This window comes from Puma concolor, chromosome B4, assembly GCF_028749965.1.
Source record: "Puma concolor isolate L17-30 chromosome B4, mPumCon1.1.hap2, whole genome shotgun sequence".
Taxonomy (NCBI): Eukaryota; Metazoa; Chordata; class Mammalia; order Carnivora; family Felidae; genus Puma; species Puma concolor.
In genome coordinates, this window is record NC_141673.1 from 10,043,490 (window position 1) to 10,063,311 (window position 19,822).

Consider the following 19,822-nt stretch of genomic DNA (forward strand, 5'->3'; position numbering starts at 1 on the left):
CACAAGGAGGACGGGAGACCGTCCCGCGTTCGGAGCACGGCAAAATCCTCTATTCTCCAAACAGAATGCGTTACGCACACTGCGCATCTCCGCAATAGTGGGCCGGCTAACGACGCAAAGAATGTTACGTCGCACCGGAGGCTCTTCCCCTCACCCCACCCCACGTTCTAGTTCAGGTGGCGCGAGAACTCTACGCCCGCTTCGTACTTTCTTTTTCTTCTACTGAATGCAAAACGGGCTTGTCTGCGCAACTGACGTAAAGTGCTTCCAAGAATACCCTTAGGACTCCGCGAAGCCCTCGGGCCATTCCAAGACGCTGTTTACGTATCGTCTCCGACGTACGTAGCGTTAAGCTGGAGCAGTCTCAGCGCCGGCCGCCATTTTGTGCAGTCGCTGGGAAGGAAGGAGACGCCTAGACCGCGGCACTGCCGGGTTTGAGCGTAGCCAAACCTACCCACTGTTTTTATAACCCCGATTCTCTGTGTTTTGCTCCCGTCTCCGACGAGAGAGGCGGCGACGGTGGCGTCTGCGACGGGAGACAGCGCGTCGGAGCGAGAGAGCGCCGCGCCTGCCGCCGCCCCAACAGCGGAGGCGCCGCCGCCATCGGTCGTCACCAGACCGGAGCCGCAGGCCCTCCCGAGCCCGGCCATCCGTGCCCCGCTCCCAGATCTCTATCCGTTTGGGACCATGCGCGGAGGCGGCTTTGGGGACCGGGACCGGGACCGTGACCGTGGAGGGTAAGGGGGGAGGGGGAGAGGGAAGGCCTCGCGTGTGCGTGGGCCGGGGGGGAGGGGGAAGGTTGTTTCCTGAGGAGACCGCAGCCTCCGGCCCAGCGGGAGACCTGGAGCGGACCGCGGGCCCGGGAGCGACGCTCCCGACTCCGGGAGGCGAGGCGACCGGGGACTTAATGGCGGTGTGGGGCGCGGGTCTGCGGGTGGGCCTGCGCCCCGGGATCGCGGGTGAGCCGGCGGGGGGCGGCGGCCTGGCGACGCCCCAGCCCCTCCTCTGCGGACCGCCGTCGTGGCGGGGAGCGGCAGCGGCCGCCCCAGCGCCGCAGACCCGGCCCGGCCTCGCGTCGCCGCCCGGCATTTCGAGCCCGGCCAATTCGGTCAAGTCATTTGATCTCCAGGCCTCAGCGCTCATCTGTGAAACCACGGATGTTCTTGCTGAGAAGAGGAGGAGGAGGTCTCCGAGTTCGGCCTGGGAAAATCTTGACGCCAAATGGCTTCCCTTATGTTGTCGGCCGCCAGAGATCACTGTTAATGGAGCTGGAAACCTGGTTGGAAACTAACTAGAGACCCTAAGGCTGACTTCTCGTTTTAAACGTATTTTTAGATCACCTTTAGTCGTATTTCAGGTAATTCGAAGGAAGCACATTGGACAGTAAAGCAGTGGAATTGCTAGCGATCTAAATGATCTTGTTTGAGGAGGGGTTTTTTGTTTTTTTTTTTTAATCGTGAGTTTAGGGTCCCTCCTCCCCCCCCCCCCCGTGTTTCGGTCTCTTTTTCTCCGCTTGGTGTCGGGTATTAGCTTCGCGGCCTAGCCAGAAAGTTTTTGGTGGGGTAGTGCCACGGTTCCTGGGTTGAAAGTTAATAAAATTAGGCCCGACGTCTTCGCAGATAACGAGATTCAACTTAAAATCCGTAAAAAGAAGAAGTTGCTTAAGAGCTCCGTGTTGGTTTGTGCTGTTACTTTTATGTAATAAAAGTCTTAACCTCTGGATAAAAAGTAATGGAACGCCACTTATTAACATATATGTGACCTTGGGCAAGATCCTGGACCTTTGTGAGCCTGTTTTCTCAACTGAAGATGGGCATAACGCTTGCCTTTACTTTGCATTGTTCTCTGGAATTAAGATGCCATGTGAAATTGCCTCTTTGTAGTAGGGTGTTCTGTTACTTGATGTTTTCTTCAAACATTTTTGTTTTTTGTGGTTCAGATACACACGTCCCAGACAGACTAGTCACAAGCACTTCAGTTATCATTTGAGTTGCAAAATAAAACATTATTTATGCATTGTTAGGAAGGAAAATATTTGATCTTAGTGTTAAATTTGGAGGGCTAGAAGTGGAATGTTTGCTTAGTGTTTCACAGTATAGCTAAATTTAGAAGTGAGTGAGTTTCTGTGCAACCATTTAGGAAAGGGAATTTGAGGTTAGCTAGGAAATGTGAAAATGACCAAGTAATTCCCCTCTTGAGCTTTATACTGTAGACATTCAAATGCAGAGAAACCTCGTACACCTTCCCCAGCATTTGTATACAAAAACGTTTATACCAGCATTGTTCATGTTAATAGTGGACGCAGCTCCTGTGTATGTCTGGATAAAGTGTGGGTATTTATACAAGTAGAATACAACACAACAGTGAAAAGAAAAAACTTAACATCAACATGGATGACTCACAAACATTAAGTAAAAAAATCGTGGTAAAAGGATAATAGCTATAAAGACATATATGACAAAACTATTAAGCAAAATTTGAGATGGTTGTTAGGGGGTTTGTGAACTTGAAATGGGCACAGGGAGCTGCCAAGGTACTGATAATGTCCTCTTTACTGTGGGTGTTTGGTTTAATACTTAATTTCACCGTATATATGCTGTAACAATAAAAATAAATTATTTTAAAAGAGGAAAAAGTGAATTACTGATCCCTACTTTATCCCATATTGACTATCAGATGACATTTTAGGCTTTAAAAGTGGTTCATATCAACAAAATGACACTTTTTCATAATGTCTGTGTCTTCTACCTTTACCATGAAATTTCATTTACGATTTAAATTGCTATTTTTCTTAACTGAGTGTTAACAGCTGAAATGGATTATTAGTTTGAACAATGGATTATTTGAACATTTTATACATTGTAAATTTAAACTGGCATGATGTTGCTGAATCTTAAGAGCTGCATTTATTGCAAAGTCAAACTTAATATGCAATCAAGACATTAATGAACAGTATGGTATGTCAGGGATTAGGATATGTGCTCAAAAATTCTGTGAAAGTGAAAGGCTATCTTATTTGGGTTAGCTTTATAAAGGTGCAGCATATTTTTGAAGAATCCCGTGTTTCAAAATATATTTGTAGTATAGAGTAGTATGTCTTGGAGAATGAAATAGTCAAGATGATACGGGGGAAAAAACCTCTTCCTCTGAATAAGACTTTAAAGGAACCTGACTTTCCAAAGTTCTCTTGTAGATCACTAGTTTAAGGTCTGGACAGCATTGGAATGCAGCAGCATTGAAAGAGCACGTAGGAACTACATAAATTAGTAATAGTATAAACTAGGCTGACAGTCTCAAAAAATAGTATAAACTAGGCTGATAGTCTCTCAAAATTGGTACTATAATTCTTTGCAAACCTGACAATCAAAATACTTGACTTACCTACTTAATTAGAACTGTTGCTTCCTTTATAGGGAGGAAAGTTGACCCAGGTGGTCTTTGATCTATTGACCTTTGGGCCTGAGGGCAAGTTGAAGAAGTCATTGATCCTATGTCTTCGATATATGTAGCTTTGTAACTTGCTTCAGTTTTGATTCCTGATTTCTGTTAACAGTTCAGTAGTATACATGGAATCTGTCAAGTTCTGCCTGTTGAGTGTAGGTACTCAGTGGTCCCAAGAAAATTTCCTGCGGTCAGTCTTTGTATTTAGAGAACTATCTAGTTGGGTAAGTTTTAGGAACACTTTGAATTCTAGGAAATTGAAGCCCTTTAAAATAATACAGCTACTGCCTGTCAGTTGTGATGTGGAACCATCTGCAAGATGATGTTGTGAGTGGGTTAGAGTGGAAAGGGGAAGTTAAATTCAGTATAGTATTTTGGGAGGTAAAGAAATGGAATGGAAACATCATGTAAGTGTATACTACTTGTATTCAAAACAATGGCCCACACTTCCAATAGGTTGAAATACAGAAATGAAGATCATCTTTGTGGTCTAAGAAGAGTAGGACATTGCAAGTTGGCCTAGTGGTCATATTTGTATTCCAGTTGAACTTGTCTGTTATGAATGTTGGATAAAACAAAGGTTGGCCTTAAATCTGTTTGAGTTTTTAAAACCCTAAGTAAGGGGTTCCTGTCTGGCTCAGTCAGTGGAGCATGTGATTCTTGATCTTGGGATTGTGAGTTCGAGCCCCATGTTGGGCATAGAGGTTACTAAATAAAAAAAGACAAAAAAGAAAAACTTAAATAAGACTCAGTAGTGTTTTCTTCGGCACATTTATAGTTAACAGTACTATTTCCCTGGGAACAAAGAGGAGAAGGTAAAGGTGGCAGTTAAGAGGAAGGAGAGGTCATAAATCATTTCTGGCTATTCATTAGCATTAACTAAAGGTGAAGAGTAGCCTCCTGGTCTTACAGGGGCCCTGGTAGTTTTCCTTAGCTTAGCAGACAACAGGAGTACTTATCACAGTTTCGGATAAGGAGTCCACGAAACTGTTGCAGGTATGGGGCGACTTGCTTCAAGTGGATCTTTCTACCTGTCCACCTGCTTGCCTTGAATTTAAACATAAACTAATGTCTTCCTTTGCCTACGTGTCTGATTGTTACACGAGAGTAGAGAATCTCTGTTTTATTCAGTTTAATATCTCCAGGAACCGCTTAAAACAGTACCTGGTACAGTAACTTTGTTGAATGAATACAGTTACGCTAACTTGAATACTATGTTTGATTGAATACTGTGCCAGATACTTTTTTTTAATACTTCTCACACTTTCGTTTCATCTTCATAGCGCTCTCTGAAATAGGTGGTGGTAGTAGTATTTCCACTTACATAAGAAACGGGTACAGAGAAGCTAAATTGTTCAAAACAACATCTTAAGTAGTAGAATCAAAATTCAAGCCTTTTCAGTGATTCCAGAATCTGGTTGTAATCCCTATGATACATATCTGTAAACATAAAAGAGTTTTTAATTTTTCACTCCTCGTAACCATACCTGTAACAATATTAGTAAAGGAAGTTTTATGAACCCTTTTCCTCCATACCTTTGAGTAAGAAAAACATATTCTTGGAGGGGCCTGGTAGTATCCTAAGAGAAGAGTTTTTTGCTTGTTTTTTATGGCACCTAAGGTGCCACCCTCATAAGTAAATATTCAGTAAAGTAAAAATTTTGGTGCTTCTAGATTTGGAGCAAGAGGTGGCGGTGGCCTTCCCCCGAAGAAATTTGGTAATCCCGGGGAACGTTTACGTAAAAAGAAGTGGGATTTGAGTGAGCTCCCCAAGTTTGAGAAGAATTTTTATGTAGAGCATCCGGAAGTGGCAAGGCTGACTCCGGTAAGTTTTGGGGGTTTATTTCACCTTTTTTGTATACACAGTAATGAACTAAGTTGACATATTAGGCAGTCTTGACTCACACTGCTATTACTTGTTTTATTCTAGTGTAGTACCTAGATTCTTATTTGTTTGGTTTTCATTTATTGGTATACTTCCCAATTGGTCATGTAGGAGATTTTAACTGTATAGGAGGTTCATGTTTTTTCATCTCTGAAGTTAAAATTAAAACATTGGCATAAATATAGGGGCACTTGGCTGTCTCAGTCAGTTAAGTTGTCTGACTGTTGATTTCACCTCAGGTCATGATCTTAACCATTGGTGAGTTCAAGCCCCGTGTCAGGCTCTGTGCTGACAGCATGGAGCCTGCTTGGGATTCTCGCTCTCTGCCCCTCCCCCCACTTAGACTCTTGTGTGTGCTGTCTCGATAAACTTGAAAACATAAATTAAAAAAATAAAACATTGGTATAAATCTACTTCTGTTTGTCTTTTTTTTAACCTCATTGTGATTGTTTTGGACTCTACTCATGAAATGGTTACTTGTTCAGAAGAAGGTGTAATGGAAAGAGCATTTGGTTCCAAGTTCCACTGTTTCTCCTTCCTACTTCTGACCTTGGGCACGTTACTTAATATTTTGAAGTGTCTCGTTTTCTCATGGGGAAAATGGAACTCTTACCATTATCACTTCCTGGACGCACAAAGTTGGGAGGATCCTTACAAATTGGGTGACGTTGAATGTATGCGAAAGAGCTGTTAGAAGTGTTAGATATATTTTCCAGTGTAATCGTGGAATAGATGATAATCGTTGAGCTTGATTGGCAAGTAAAGTTTTGCATGTTTAGAATAACTTTGTTCACTTACTTGTTTTACTTTGTTTTCTTCCGTAGTATGAGGTTGATGAACTACGCCGAAAGAAAGAAATTACAGTGAGAGGGGGGGATGTTTGTCCTAAACCTGTGTTTGCCTTCCATCACGCTAACTTCCCACGTAAGTGTGCTTTAATCAAGGATTTTACTTGTTAGTTTTTATTGAACCGTAAACATGGGTAATGGGTTATTCAAAGGTTTTCATTCGGGCTCAGGATTTTGTTGAAGAGGCAAATAGAAACCCTTCACAAAGGTGATGATAAATGTTTTGTTTTATAATGTCAAGGCTTGGAAGTAAATGCTGTGTTAATTGAATAAGAGATTTTTTTTTATGCTTATCTGTTCATTTATTTATTTATTTCATCTTCCCCTAGAACTTTTGTCTCCTTCTTTCAGAAAGTAGAATGAAGTTGCTTTCTAGCTGGATATGACTTGGCAGACAATACATGACTGACAGCCATGTGCCCACTCTATACCTTAGGGCAGTGGTTTTTAAAGTATTAAAGGGCGGGGGGGGGGGGGGGCGCCTGGGTGGCTCAGTCGGTTGAGCGGCTGACTTTGGCTCTGGCCATGATCATGCAGTTCATGGGTTCGAGCCCTCATTGGGCTCTGTGCTGACAGCTCAGAGCCTGGAGCCTGTTTCAGATTCTGTGTCCCTTTCTCTCTGACCTTCCCCCACTCATGCTCGCGCGCTTTCTCTCTCTCTCTCTCTCTCTCTCTCTCTCTCTCTCAAAAATAAACATTAAAAAATTTTTTTTAAGTATTGAGGGGAAGGGTAGATATATCTAGCAGCAGCATTCAGAGAGGTAGTCGTCATCGGGTCAGAGATTCAGTAACTAAAGAAAGAAACAGCACTTTCCTTGGAGGGATGTAAAGCCGGGTAAATCTTTTCTTTGATGAGTTGAACAGTTTTTTAGAATTCTCTTGGCCGTGTTCTTAGTTTTTTATCTAAAAGCGGTAACGGTTGTTCTCTTACAGAATATGTAATGGATGTGTTGATGGATCAACACTTCACAGAACCAACTCCGATTCAGTGCCAGGGATTTCCGTTGGCTCTCAGTGGCCGAGATATGGTGGGCATTGCGCAGACTGGGTCTGGGAAGACATTGGCGGTACGTACCACCAGGAGGGGAAGGTTAATATTGTGGTGACTTATTTTGCTATTCTGATTATCCCATTAATTCTTAATTCTTAAAAAGTTCTGATTCAGATGGTATAGGTAATATTTCAGCTTTCTTAGTTATGTGAGATATGTGCAAGTATTTTGTGTTCAAATTTACATTGCATGTGTGTTTAACAGTTGTGAGTTCTGTTTTCATTTTTGTGATTAGGCATTATCAGTTACTGTGATAATTTAAGATAATGGCTTAGTTTTGGAATAAGACTGTCATTCTTTTCCCCCCCCAGTATTTGCTGCCTGCAATTGTTCATATTAACCACCAGCCATACTTGGAAAGGGGAGACGGCCCAATTGTAAGTGTGTTTATAATTATAAAATTAACTATAATTTATTGATCACTGTTTCAGGCACTGTGCTTTGCATGTGTTTTCAGATTTCATTCTCAAGTCCATCCTCCATATCTGAAAGTGATACTTTCTTACTGATAAATTTTAACAGTGCAATTAAATGACTAGTCCAAATAGCTATTTTTTATTTATTTTGAGAGAGCATGTGCAAGTTGGGGAGGGGCAGAGAAAGGGGTGGGGAGAGAGAGAATCCCAAGCCGACTCCTCACTATCAGTGGGGAGCCCGATGTCGGGCTCAAACTCGCAGACTGCGAGATCCTGACCTGAACTGAAGTCTGACATTCAGCCAGCTGAGCCACCCAGGCACCCCTAGCCAAAACAGCTGTTAAATGGCTGAACTTGAGTTTGAACCAATGTTATTTTTAACCATTATATATACTGCTTTCATATATAGGCATTTACTGTGTAGTAAATTCAAATACAGTTCTTAATTGCTCAATGGTGCTGTGAGGGATTAAAGGAAGTATGAAATGATGTCACTTCTCTGCATGTCAGTCAGATTTGGGGTGTGTATTCTTTGTGGTTAAGTAGTATTTCTGTAAGTGTTTCTGGGGCAGGATGATTTTCTGGTTTGATTGTTTTCACTTAGTGCTATTTCCTGTAAGTTTTGTGTAGTGGTTTTCAAACATTTTGAATGTACATTCTTACTTTTTTTTAAAAAATTGAGGGGTGCCTTACTGGCTCGGCGCAATCAGTAGAGCATGCAACTCTTGATGTCAGAGTTGTGAGTTTGAGCCCCACGTTGGGTGTAGAGATTACTTAAATCTTTAAAAAATTGGGCTCGCATTTGATAATGTGTTTACAAACAGGTACGTCTCAAAATATTCGCAAAAAGAAGTAACGCATTACTTTGCATTATATGATACATCATATATTCCATATGGCTGATAGAATTAGCTTTATTATTGTTAGCTAATACTTAATGGATCTGTACACAAAACAGGAGTCATTGATAACCATGTATACGATACCTATTTAAAAGAGTCCTAATTTTGTATTGTTTTGAGTGTTCTAGAAGTCATTGTTTTTGCCTTATGTGTCTGGCTAAAAGTTTAAACTGGAATTCAGAAAAGTGCTTCTTATTTATCTCTTTTTACTAATATTTAATCCGTGGTTAAAGCCACTTGTTCATTTTTGTGAGTTGTTAAAAAACTAGGTGATAAAATCTGTAAATACACTTAAATAGCAATAAACTGTAATGAATGCTGTATCAAAAGTAAACCATCATTCCATATGCTAAATATTGTCACAATTTTTTGCCACACTCAGGTGCACAGTCTTAAACTCTCTGCCTTCTCCCCCCATCGTGTAATTTTTAAAGTATCAGATTAGGCAGTAGAAAGAATTAGATAACCTTTTTGTTCTTTTTCTTTTTTAATTTGGGAGAGGTGTATTAATGTGCATGTTTGTTTCAGTGTCTAGTTCTGGCTCCTACGAGAGAGCTTGCTCAGCAAGTACAGCAGGTGGCTGATGACTATGGCAAATGTTCTAGATTGAAGAGTACTTGCATTTATGGAGGTGCTCCTAAAGGTCCCCAGATTCGAGACTTGGAGAGAGGTAATCTCTTTTAAAATTAGCACGTAAGAATTTTATGAGTTTTTATGAATGAAATTGAAGAGGAAAATAGTGGGTCCTTGTGGGAAAAAATTCAGTATTCCAGCAGGTTAGAAGTTCTCAGGTATGGGTGAAATGCTATTAGGGGAAAGTTTAACATCATTAGAGACAAACTTGGTGGAGATTTGATAATTACACGTTAAGTGTCTTTACATCATGCTTTTCCAGGTATGGTGTTAAATGTAGCTAGTGCTCTGTGGTATTGAGCGCAGCCACCGGAGCTGGTGCTTCTCAGTTTGTTGAGGCTTGGAGAGCGTATAAAGAATTCTTAGTTGACTAGATCTGTGGTTTTGTTTTATAGGTGTCGAGATCTGTATAGCTACTCCTGGACGCCTGATAGATTTCCTCGAGTCAGGAAAGACAAATCTTCGCCGATGTACTTACCTTGTACTGGATGAGGCCGACCGGATGCTTGATATGGGCTTTGAACCTCAGATCCGCAAAATTGTTGACCAAATCAGGGTGTGTGAAGCTGATGGTCTGCCGTCTTTATGCCTAGTGCCTGTTGCAATCCTTAGCCTAAAAGAAAGCTCTTTCTTTTCCTGGTAGCCTGATAGGCAGACACTGATGTGGAGCGCAACCTGGCCAAAAGAAGTAAGACAGCTTGCGGAGGATTTCCTTCGTGATTACACCCAGATCAACGTGGGCAATCTGGAGTTGAGTGCCAACCACAACATCCTCCAGATTGTGGATGTCTGCATGGAAAGTGAAAAAGACCACAAGTAAGAGAGATTTGACTGTTTGGGTGCTATTAAACCTTTCCTAATTATCCTCCAAAATTAAAGCATTTGAGAAGCCTGACATTTTTTGAGGCCCCAAAACATCCAAAGCATTACTAGCTTTCTTTATATCATTCATCAGAGCACTGTCGTTAGAAGCAAGGATTCCGGATCCTTAGTTGCGATAGTTACCAGCTGTATAGAACGTAATGTGAAAAAAAAGTACCGTAGTTTTGGGGAGTTACGTTGTAGACCTCCCTGCTACGTAGTGTATGGGGAGGCCTTCTCTGAATGACTGCATTTTTGCTCGTCTTGTTTTCAGGTTGATCCAACTCATGGAGGAAATAATGGCTGAAAAGGAAAATAAGACAATAATATTTGTAGAGACAAAGAGACGCTGTGATGACCTCACTCGAAGGATGCGCAGAGATGGGTGAGTGCAGCGCTGAGGTAATTAGCCTCAGGTTTTAGATTTATAGTTCCGTAGGAGTTTTTAAAGTTTAGATTTCCTCTTTTTTAAAGATTTTTGAAATACTGGTTACTTTTCTTCTGACAGTTGGCCAGCTATGTGTATCCATGGAGACAAGAGTCAACCGGAAAGAGATTGGGTGCTTAATGGTGAGTTCAAAACTAAATATTGTCCGTACTGTTTCCGAGATGGGCACGCTTTGTGTAAAGGACCAGGTAGTAAAGATTTTCTGCTTTGCAGACTCTATGGGGGTTTGTGTCATAGTCGTTCAGGTCTTATGTTACAGCAAAAAGATGGTCAAGAACCACATGAAAAAAATGGTTTGGCTGTGTTGCAGTAAAAGTAAAAATACATATTGCCAGATTTGATCCATAGGCCAGCGTTTGCCAAACTCTGCTCTTGTTTATTGAATATTAGGGGCATTTTTGGCATATCTCTACTGTCCTTTAAAGTCAATAATGCGGGCTGTTTACGCTTTTTCATAACTTACACCACATTTTCTTTCATAAGGTCTTTTTTTTTTTTCAAGCTTATTTTGAGAGAGTGAGAACGCCAGCAGGGAAGAGGGAAAGAGAGGGGGAGAGAGTGTGGGGCTCGAACTCACTGTGAGATCGTGACCTGAGGCAAAACCAAGAGTTGGACACTTAACTGACTGAGCCACCCAGGCGCCCCTAAGGTCTTATCTTTAAAATACATACGTTCACCAGCCTGTAAAGCTCCCCAAACCCTGTACTTCTGGAATTTTTATGGAGGCTTTATAACATAGGCCTAATTGATTATTAATTCGATCTCCATCCTCTCCTCTGAGGATGAGGGGTAGGGCTGAAAGTTCCAAGCTCTTATAATCATGGCTTGGTCTTCCTGGTGACCAGCCCCCATCCTGAAGCTTTCCAGCATTCCACCAAGCATTGCCTCAGCACAAAAGATACTTCCGTCACCCAGGATCTTCCGAGAGACTTGGGGTCTGTGTGTCAGGACCTAAGGTCAAAGACTAAGAATAAAAGACTCTCCTAGCATTTCTGTTTACAAGCGTTTTAGGAGCTGAGTGCCAGGAGTTGGGGGCAGAGACGAATACACGTATTTTCTGTTATTTCACAGAGGAAAGTAGGGTGCCTCCTTTCATTTCACATCTTTTAAAGTTGTTTTCTTCTCCTGCCCCTTACTTTTGGTTTTATTTCATGTGAAAGGTAACTTCAGTGTCATAATTTAAGGGCTAAAAATTCTAGCAAAATTTAAATTTTGTTACAAATTGCTATTACAATTTGTTACAAACATAGTTTTAACAGTCCTTTTCAGTAGAGGTAGCTTTTGGTCTGTTGCCTCTCTGCTAAAAGTGAGGAGAGTGAAGATTTTCAAAGAATCACTGTTTTCCTTTGAATTTAAAAGAGCTTGGCATGTTCTTGACACCATCACTTGAAATTTAACATGGTAGAGTGAAAAGGCCAGATAGCTAGGAATGTCTGTGTGGTCATTTTTAAAGATAATCATTTGGTCTTGATTGTATAACTTGGCTTTCGTGGTACTATTCTTGTTTTGCAGAGTTCCGTTCAGGAAAGGCTCCCATCCTCATTGCCACAGATGTAGCCTCCCGTGGGCTAGGTTTGTATAGATAGGCATCTCTGTCAATGGTATATGTATCTTTTGGTTTAAAGATTTCTTTGTCATTTCAAATTAGAGTCGTGTATACATGTGTTTAGATAAATATCTAAAAGAGAAGAACACAAAGTGTGATAATTTCCCTTCCCCCCACAACTTTTTTTTAACCTTGGTGTTTTTTGTTTTTTGTTTTCTTTTATTTTCAAAGTCTCTTCCTGCTCCTGACAAACAGGCTTTGGTCTGCAGCAAGGCCTAGGCATGACTATTCAAATGGTTAGAGGGGGACAGGAGACATTCAGTTGAACAGCTCAGCTTTTTCCTGGTTTTCTGGCTGGATAGGATGAGTCTGATTGAACCTAACTTATTAGAAGCTAGTTTCGGCAGATACTCCCCTCCCTCCCTCCCTCCCTCCCTCTCTCTCTCTCTCTCTCTCTCTCTCTCTCTCTCTCTCTCTCCCTCCCTCCCTCTCTCTCCCTCTCTCCCCCTCCCCCCCTCCCCCCCTCCCCCTCCTTCCCTCTCCCTCCCTCCCGCCCCTCTCCCTCTCTCCCTCCCTCCCTCCCTCTCTCTCCCCCCCCCCGTATATGCGTATACATATATATATACACGTGTGTATATGTACATATATATGTATGTCGAGTTCCGATTCCATGAATGCTAACATAATCCTGGTATTTAATGAGTCCATAAATATGTTATCATTCAGTAATTAAATCTGCATTGCCCAATTTTATTTACTGAAGTAAGATAATTGTGTACGCTCAGTTGTCCCCTCCTCCCACCTATGCTCCTATCATCAATGTGCTGTCTTCCAATTTAAGAACTTAACTTGAAGCTCATGTTCTTTTGGAGGTTTCCACCCATTATGATTTAAATTTATAGAACTATTTTGTGGTACTTGATCCCATTATTTTCTGAGGTACACAGGTACATCTCGAAATTTTTATATTAAAAAAGATGACATTATGTCTATCACAAAGATATTTTTAAATTACTGACAGGTGTTTAATTTCTTGCCCAGTAAGGTGAGAAGTACCATATTCCCTTGTAATGCGTAGCGTAAAGAGAAAGTGTTCAACCGGAATACAAGAGAATGAAGGCTTTTTATACATTGCATTCATCATTCCCTCCTTCAGAGGTGGTGGCCTGCAGCCATGACTGAAAATTGTCTCTGCCCTCAGAGGTCATGTCTGGATCTGTGCGGTTAGAACTTGGGCCTGTTGGGAGAAGAGGCTGAGGCCTGAAAGCAGTTTACACAAAAGCTTTCAGTGATGGTGGTTTTTAAACAGGCTTGCTATGTGCTGGTAGCTTCTTTGTGCATCTTGCCTAGACAATTAAAAATACTTCCTCCCTTTCCCCTTGCATTTCTAAACCAAATCAATTGGCTACCATTAGAATAACTTAGACTCTTCATCCCACCCCCACTCATCCAAGTGAGGGGAGAGGGAAGGTACCTGAGTCTGTTTCTTGTTACTCAGCATCAGTGCTTGTTTTGGGCCCCTTTGTTTGCTGCCTTGTAAAAATCAAAAGGAGGGGGAAAACCCACCAAAATGGCAGAATGCTGACCAAGGTCCTACAAGATCCTGGAAAGTGAAGGCTTCTACCTCATAGACAGGGGTGCAATTTTCAGCTGAGTCACCAGGCCTTTTTTCACTTCCTGTCCAGCGATGGCCTCTTAAATGTTCCCTTCAGGTAAGTTCTTCAATTCCCATAGTTTTATGATAGTCGTCCTCAGGAAACCACTATTCCCTTTGCACTGGGATATTTTTAATTTTTCTTTTTCTTTTTTTTTCGTTTAAACTACACACTGTTAAACTAAAAGTATTGAATTGATTTTGTTTTGTTTTTTAACAGAAGCTTTGATATCAGCTGCAGATCACTCAGTACATGGCCGAGGCAAATCTACATTGGCCCGAAGCAGCTCTAGATGAGCCTGTTGGCTAGTCTCAGTCCCTCCCAATTAGTGATTGGGAGGGGTTTGTCAGACAAAAAGTTGTTATCCCGGGCAGCTGGCCAAAACATTAACTTTTCAGTGTCTTACCCTGCTACAGCATCTCCTCTAAAGGCAGCAAGATCATATTGTGGCAGTGCGCAGATCAGATCAGGGCAGGCCTGACTGGAGAAAACCAAATTCTGCGCTTGCTCTTTGGTGCCCTCAGCCAGCTCTGTGTGCACACACACAGGACCCCTTTCTAGGGTGAAGAACTTGCAACATGTCCGTCCCCTATCGAGCCCCTCCAGAAATACTCCCGACTAAAAGTTCTGAACGGTTGACTCCAGTCCCCAGTGCTTTCTGCTAGGAAAGCACACGTCTGTGCCTCCAGTGCAGTAATTCAACTTGCTCGGCTGCCCACAGTCCTACACCGTGGGATTGACTCTGAGGAGCATTACCATAGGTCTGAAGATGTGGTCCTGGAGCGTAATTTCCCAGCCCTTCAGCCCACATCCATCCTAGCCCTGGCAATTTTTATTTTTCCTTTGTTGCATCAACGACCCTAGCCGGAGACTCACGCTGCCCCCTGTGATAACTGCCTTCTCGTCTTTCTGGTGTGATTTCAGGACTTTAGGGGTCAGTAAAGACTGAGGAGCCTTTATTGTAATAAGAAACAGACATAATGCCCCTTTCTTCACAGGCCCTTTAACAGCTGAATTTTTTTTTTTTTTTTTTTTTTAATCATCTCCCCTTTCCCCTGAAATTGATCCAGTCTGGGCAATAGATGCAGTCTGACCCTTTGGATGTAACTTACATTTTTTAATTAATTATTTTTTTCTACAATCACCCCAATTATCCTTGGGGGAGGCGTTGGAGGACCTGAAATTTTTACCCGAACCCAGGTTCTCCGGCGCTTGGCAACCAAATGGGGCTACAGAGAAGCATCTAAGCCAGTTCACAGAGCGAGCGTGTGTGGGGACTTCTCACTGCCACGGACCCTTGATGCATGCTCCCCGCGCTCCAGTGGTCCCGTGTCAGAAGGCGGAGTTTTCGAAAGGAGGCCGCCAAAAATAAAAGGCAAAGAGACGGGATCGGCTGCAGCGGTTTCCCAAAGGAGGAGGGAGTGTGCATCGGTCTGGTAACAAACAGAGAATGTTTTTTAATTATTTATATCACAAAAATCTGTGTTTTATCTAGGATATTTTCTGAATATTCTTTGTAAAATGCAGATTTTTTTCCACAAAACATTAGGATTCTTTGTTATATTAGACTTGTTTGTTTAAGTAGGTAAAAATCTACATTTAGCTGAAAGCATTACACTAACATTTACATACTTGAAGCATTAGGAGGTTATTCAACCCAATTCCCAGCAGTGGATAGAACATTAAACTTGTGTCTCAAGGTTTCATGGTTTTTCCCACCCTCTTTGGCTATTTTAATTTCCCAGGTTATGTAGACAATCTTTGACAATTGAAGCAAGTACTGAGTTGAAATAACCTTGAGTTGAGCAAAAAAACCTCATTTGGCAGAGCTGGGCTTGGTAGTACAGTGAAATTTTAGTGTAATGTGCTCTTGTGGTAATTGAATGGGGAAAGATAATTCGGATATTTCTGCAAGGGAAAATAGGTGTGTACTGCACTTTGGCTCTGATCAGTTTTTTAAATAACGAGAGCAAAAGTTCTTTTAATCTATTCTGATTGAGTCTCCTTGAAAATGTAGTAAAGTATATATGAAGTTTCTTTTTTCATTTTGCTCTGTGACTGGTTTAAAGGTAAGTTTGTTATATTACTGGTAGATTTTGCCAGGCTTCTCCCAACAGAGTAGAAGTAATTTGATCTTGTAGCTTATCGGTGGTACCGCTTTTTTTCTACATTTCCGGTTTTGAAAAGGAGCTGGAATTCGATACAACTCCTGCCAGTACGTTGGTTAAAATAAAGAGGCAAGAGTTCGGGTGGTTGAATGGGATTCCATTAGGATTTCATAGCTGATAAAGATGCCGCTTCCTGTGCATGTCCCAAGAATCAGTAATCCTCTTTTACTCTGTTGGGATGAGTCTTTTTTTGTTCCTGTTCAGAATGGTTACTAACTTGATCTTCTTTCCTCTTGCTGTCATCTGCATTCGTGCTTCCCACCTGTTGTTGGCATGTCCTTTACCTTCTCTTTCCCTGCCACATCAACCTACACACCGATTCGTCGTTGGCCTCGAAGATGTGGAAGATGTCAAGTTTGTGATCAACTATGACTATCCAAACAGCTCTGAGGATTATGTGCACCGTATTGGCCGAACAGCCCGTAGCACCAACAAGGGCACTGCCTACACCTTCTTCACCCCAGGGAACCTAAAGCAGGCCAGAGAGCTGATCAAAGTGCTGGAAGAGGCTAATCAGGCTATCAATCCAAAACTGATGCAGCTGGTGGACCACAGAGGAGGCGGCGGAGGAGGGGGTAAGGGTAAGTCCTGGAGTTTTCCAGGTACTGCCAAGGTATCTTTTTGGGCTCATTGGGCCTTTTTTTGGTTTGTTTAAGTCCTGTGAAGACTTTTAAGTGTTACTGAATAACAGAGGATAGTGATTAATAGGTTTTCATAATTGTTTCTAAGTAAGACCATGTGATTGGGGCGGGGGGGGGGGGGGGCTGTCATGTTTGGCCTCCTAGCAGCATGGTATTTCCATAGACAGTAATATAAAACGGACTTTTGTGTTGTGAAGTATATGGTGCATGTTCAAAATTCAGGTGAATTACGGTTATTTTTAATACCTTCAAAAACTTTAGTGTATTAGGCTTTCAGTTTCTCATGTGAAGAGATCAGTAATTTTATATCGTTTTGTGGCAGTAGAAACAGGTATAGTTAACGAATATAAAAATTGGATAGTTCTGGGACACCTGCGTGACTCAGTTGGTTAAGCATCCCAACTCTTGATCTCAGCTCAGGTCTTGATCTCAGGGGCATGAGGTCGAGCTCCGCCTTGGGCTCTTCACTAGGCATGAAGCCTACTTTAAAAAAAATTGGATAGTTGCAAAATAGGCTAGGGCCGTAGCTTCTGAACTACTATTTTGGTATTCTTTTGTCCCAAACTTACTGCATGCTAAAGCTCTGTGTCTGAATTACCTGAACGGTTTTTAAGATAAAAGGTTTTTGGTTTATTTGTAACTGGGTTTGGAATTGAGCCTAGGAACTTCAAGTTTGTGAGATAACTTTGATGCGGCTAGGCCCACGGGGCAACGTACAAGCTGGTGTGTGCTAGTAGACGGTCCTCGTAGGGTCATACCAACTTGGCTGCTTATCTTTTTGTTATTAATGTTTATTTATTTTTGAAGGAGAGACAGAGTGTGAGCAGGGGTGGGGCAGAGAGAGGGAGAAACAGAATCTGAAGCACGCTCCAGGTGCTGAGCTGTCAGCACAGAGCCCAGTGCAGGACTTAAACTCACGAGCTGTGAGATCATGACCTGAGCCCAAGTCAGACGCTTAACTGACTGAGCCACCCAGGCGCCCCACTGTCTTTTTATTTTTAATCTATGGTAAGTCACCTCAACTTCTTTACCATTGTTGCTACATTTGTAAGATTGTGTCTCTTAATAATCCTCAAAGAAAAGGATTTATAATGGTGAGAAGTTGAATGTCTTTTCGCGTTTACCATTCTTTTGAATATGTCCTATTAAAGAATCAAATGATGGGTATATTTTAAAGTAACGGATTTGGAGGCTGGCCTGGGTAAAAATCAGATCAAGAAAGAACGTTGACTGCTTTTGTACCTGGTAGAAGTTTTTACACGTGGTCGTGTGTGGACTGTATTTCTGGCATTAAAAACTCCTCGTGTCCTCCCATCAGGAGGTCGTTCTCGATACCGGACCACTTCTTCTGCCAACAATCCCAATCTGATGTATCAGGATGAGTGTGACCGGAGGCTTCGAGGAGTCAAGGATGGTGGCCGGAGAGACTCTGCGAGCTATCGGGATCGTAGTGAAACCGATAGAGCCGGTTATGCTAACGGCAGTGGCTATGGAAGTCCAAATTCTGCCTTTGGAGCGCAAGCAGGCCAATACACCTATGGTCAAGGCACCTATGGGGCAGCTGCTTATGGCACCAGTGGCTATACAGCCCAGGAATATGGCGCTGGCACTTACGGGGCTGGTAGCACCACCTCAACTGGGAGAAGTTCACAGAGCTCTAGCCAGCAGTTTAGTGGGATAGGCCGGTCTGGGCAGCAGCCACAGCCACTGATGTCACAACAGTTCGCACAGCCTCCGGGAGCTACCAATATGATAGGTTACATGGGGCAGACGGCCTATCAATACCCCCCTCCCCCTCCTCCCCCTCCCCCTTCACGTAAATGAAACCACTCGAGTGGTAGTGACTTGCGCAGACTTAACTACATTTAAAGGAACGCTGTCTTTCCCTTTTATTTCTCTTCCCCTTTTCTTTCTTTTTTTTATTTTCCCCCCAACCATTGTGATTTGTCTTTCATGCAGATTAGTTAGAATTCACTGCCAGGTTTCTTCTGTCCGCCAAAATGATCCAGTCTGAAATAACAGATTTTGTAAAAACATATATATAGCCGACTGGAAGAGATTCTTTTTTTTTTTTCCCCAACTTCTTGCATGTTGAGGATACTTGAGCTATTTTTCATCTTAAAAGAAAAAGTAAGGTATTAGGCCCTTTTGTGGGAGCCCATTTTTGTTGTCCTGAGTTGGGGGTAGGGGGGGAGGGTAGAGGGTTGAATTCTGCAGAAGAAGGTGGCATCTGTGCTTTAGATTGCTTTCGTTACTTGGGTTAGAAAACCAGGAGGGAATTCCCTGCACATTCTGTAATACTTTTTAATGTTCCTTGGGCCTGATGAGTATTTAAGACAATGCACTGGCCATTGTCATTTTGGCTGATTGCTCGTTAAGTGCATTTGACAGTTAAAAAAATTCCTAATTGGTTTTTGTCTCCCTTATATTCTGCCTTGCCCCTTCCCAATTACTGAAAAATAACCATTTTAGTCAGGTTAGACATTGAATTGCTGAGTCTGAGTTTCTTAAGTGTGTCTTTTAAAAACCCCAAGTGTTTATTGAAATGGTTAAACGTAGCATCTCGGCGTCTGGGTGGAAGCTGCCTAGTTTTCTTCCCCACATAACCAGGGACCATCTGTGAAATTCATTTTCCAACTAGATAGTTGCTCGGGGCAGAATGAACGTAAATGCTCACTGAAAATTTATTAACCAGTTAAATAATTTAACCAGTTACATATGCGTTCACCTGCAGTGTAAAAACCACTTTTAATTATAAACAATATACTCAGTGGCAAAGTTTCTTTTTAAACTCCGTGTCTATAAAGCTAGAATAAAAGCAACTCTTGCCAGCTACTCTGCCCTTTCGGCCAGATTCTCTTGAATAAAGAACCTTCGGGGTCTGTTAAGAAAGAACTCTTAATTCTCTTCATACTCTTCTCTGCAGTGCTTTGTTGTAACAGCTTTGGGATGCACATTTTCTTCAGCATCCTTTTGCACTCAGCTTTTTACAGGTAGGTAGTGCTTAAGAGAAGTTACAGAGGACTAAAGCCTAAGTCCTTTCACTTTTCCTCCTTCCGAAGGTAGGTGAGTTTGTCCCCTTCAGAATGATACTGTTTAACTGAGACTTCCTGTAGCACACGGGCCTAGAAAGAATTCTCTGCTCTTGTGGTCACCGTAACAGGACAGGGAAACCAGACAGCCCCAGAAACCTCTTCCATATCCAGTGTTGGACTATTAATTTTTTTATGCTATTGGTATCGTTCATTAACAATGTAGTTCAAGGGGGAAGGCTCCACTGCGTCCTTTGGCTAAGGCCTGAGGGTGCTTGCTGGTTTGTAATATCTA

General features: G+C 42.2%; 1 protein-coding gene across 2 annotated transcripts; it reads left to right on the top strand.

Moving 5' to 3' along the window:
- Positions 1-343: 343 nt before the first annotated feature.
- Positions 344-18,533, top strand: DDX17 (DEAD-box helicase 17). Of its 2 annotated transcripts, none has more exons than XM_025926553.2 (13): positions 344-737; positions 5,116-5,266; positions 6,151-6,250; positions 7,108-7,241; positions 7,537-7,602; positions 9,072-9,213; positions 9,572-9,732; positions 9,820-9,992; positions 10,312-10,422; positions 10,546-10,607; positions 11,998-12,057; positions 16,193-16,435; positions 17,814-18,533. In XM_025926553.2, exons 1-13 carry the CDS (start codon positions 688-690, stop codon positions 18,317-18,319), a joined length of 1,959 nt encoding a protein of 652 aa, XP_025782338.2. In that variant the 5' UTR covers positions 344-687; the 3' UTR covers positions 18,320-18,533. The 2 variants fall into 2 exon arrangements, with proteins under 2 accessions (XP_025782338.2, XP_086568395.1); XM_086712269.1 differs by having other exon boundaries at positions 16,193-16,429.
- Positions 18,534-19,822: the final 1,289 nt, after the last annotated feature.

Coding starts and splice junctions, on each gene's coding strand:
- DDX17 (XM_025926553.2), top strand. CDS start 688: ATGCGCGGAGGCGGCTTTGGGGACCGGGACCGGGACCGTGACCGTGGA. Junction 9,993..10,311: donor GAAAGTGAAAAAGACCACAA/GTAAGAGAGATT, acceptor TCTTGTTTTCAG/GTTGATCCAACTCATGGAGG. Junction 10,423..10,545: donor CGAAGGATGCGCAGAGATGG/GTGAGTGCAGCG, acceptor TTCTTCTGACAG/TTGGCCAGCTATGTGTATCC.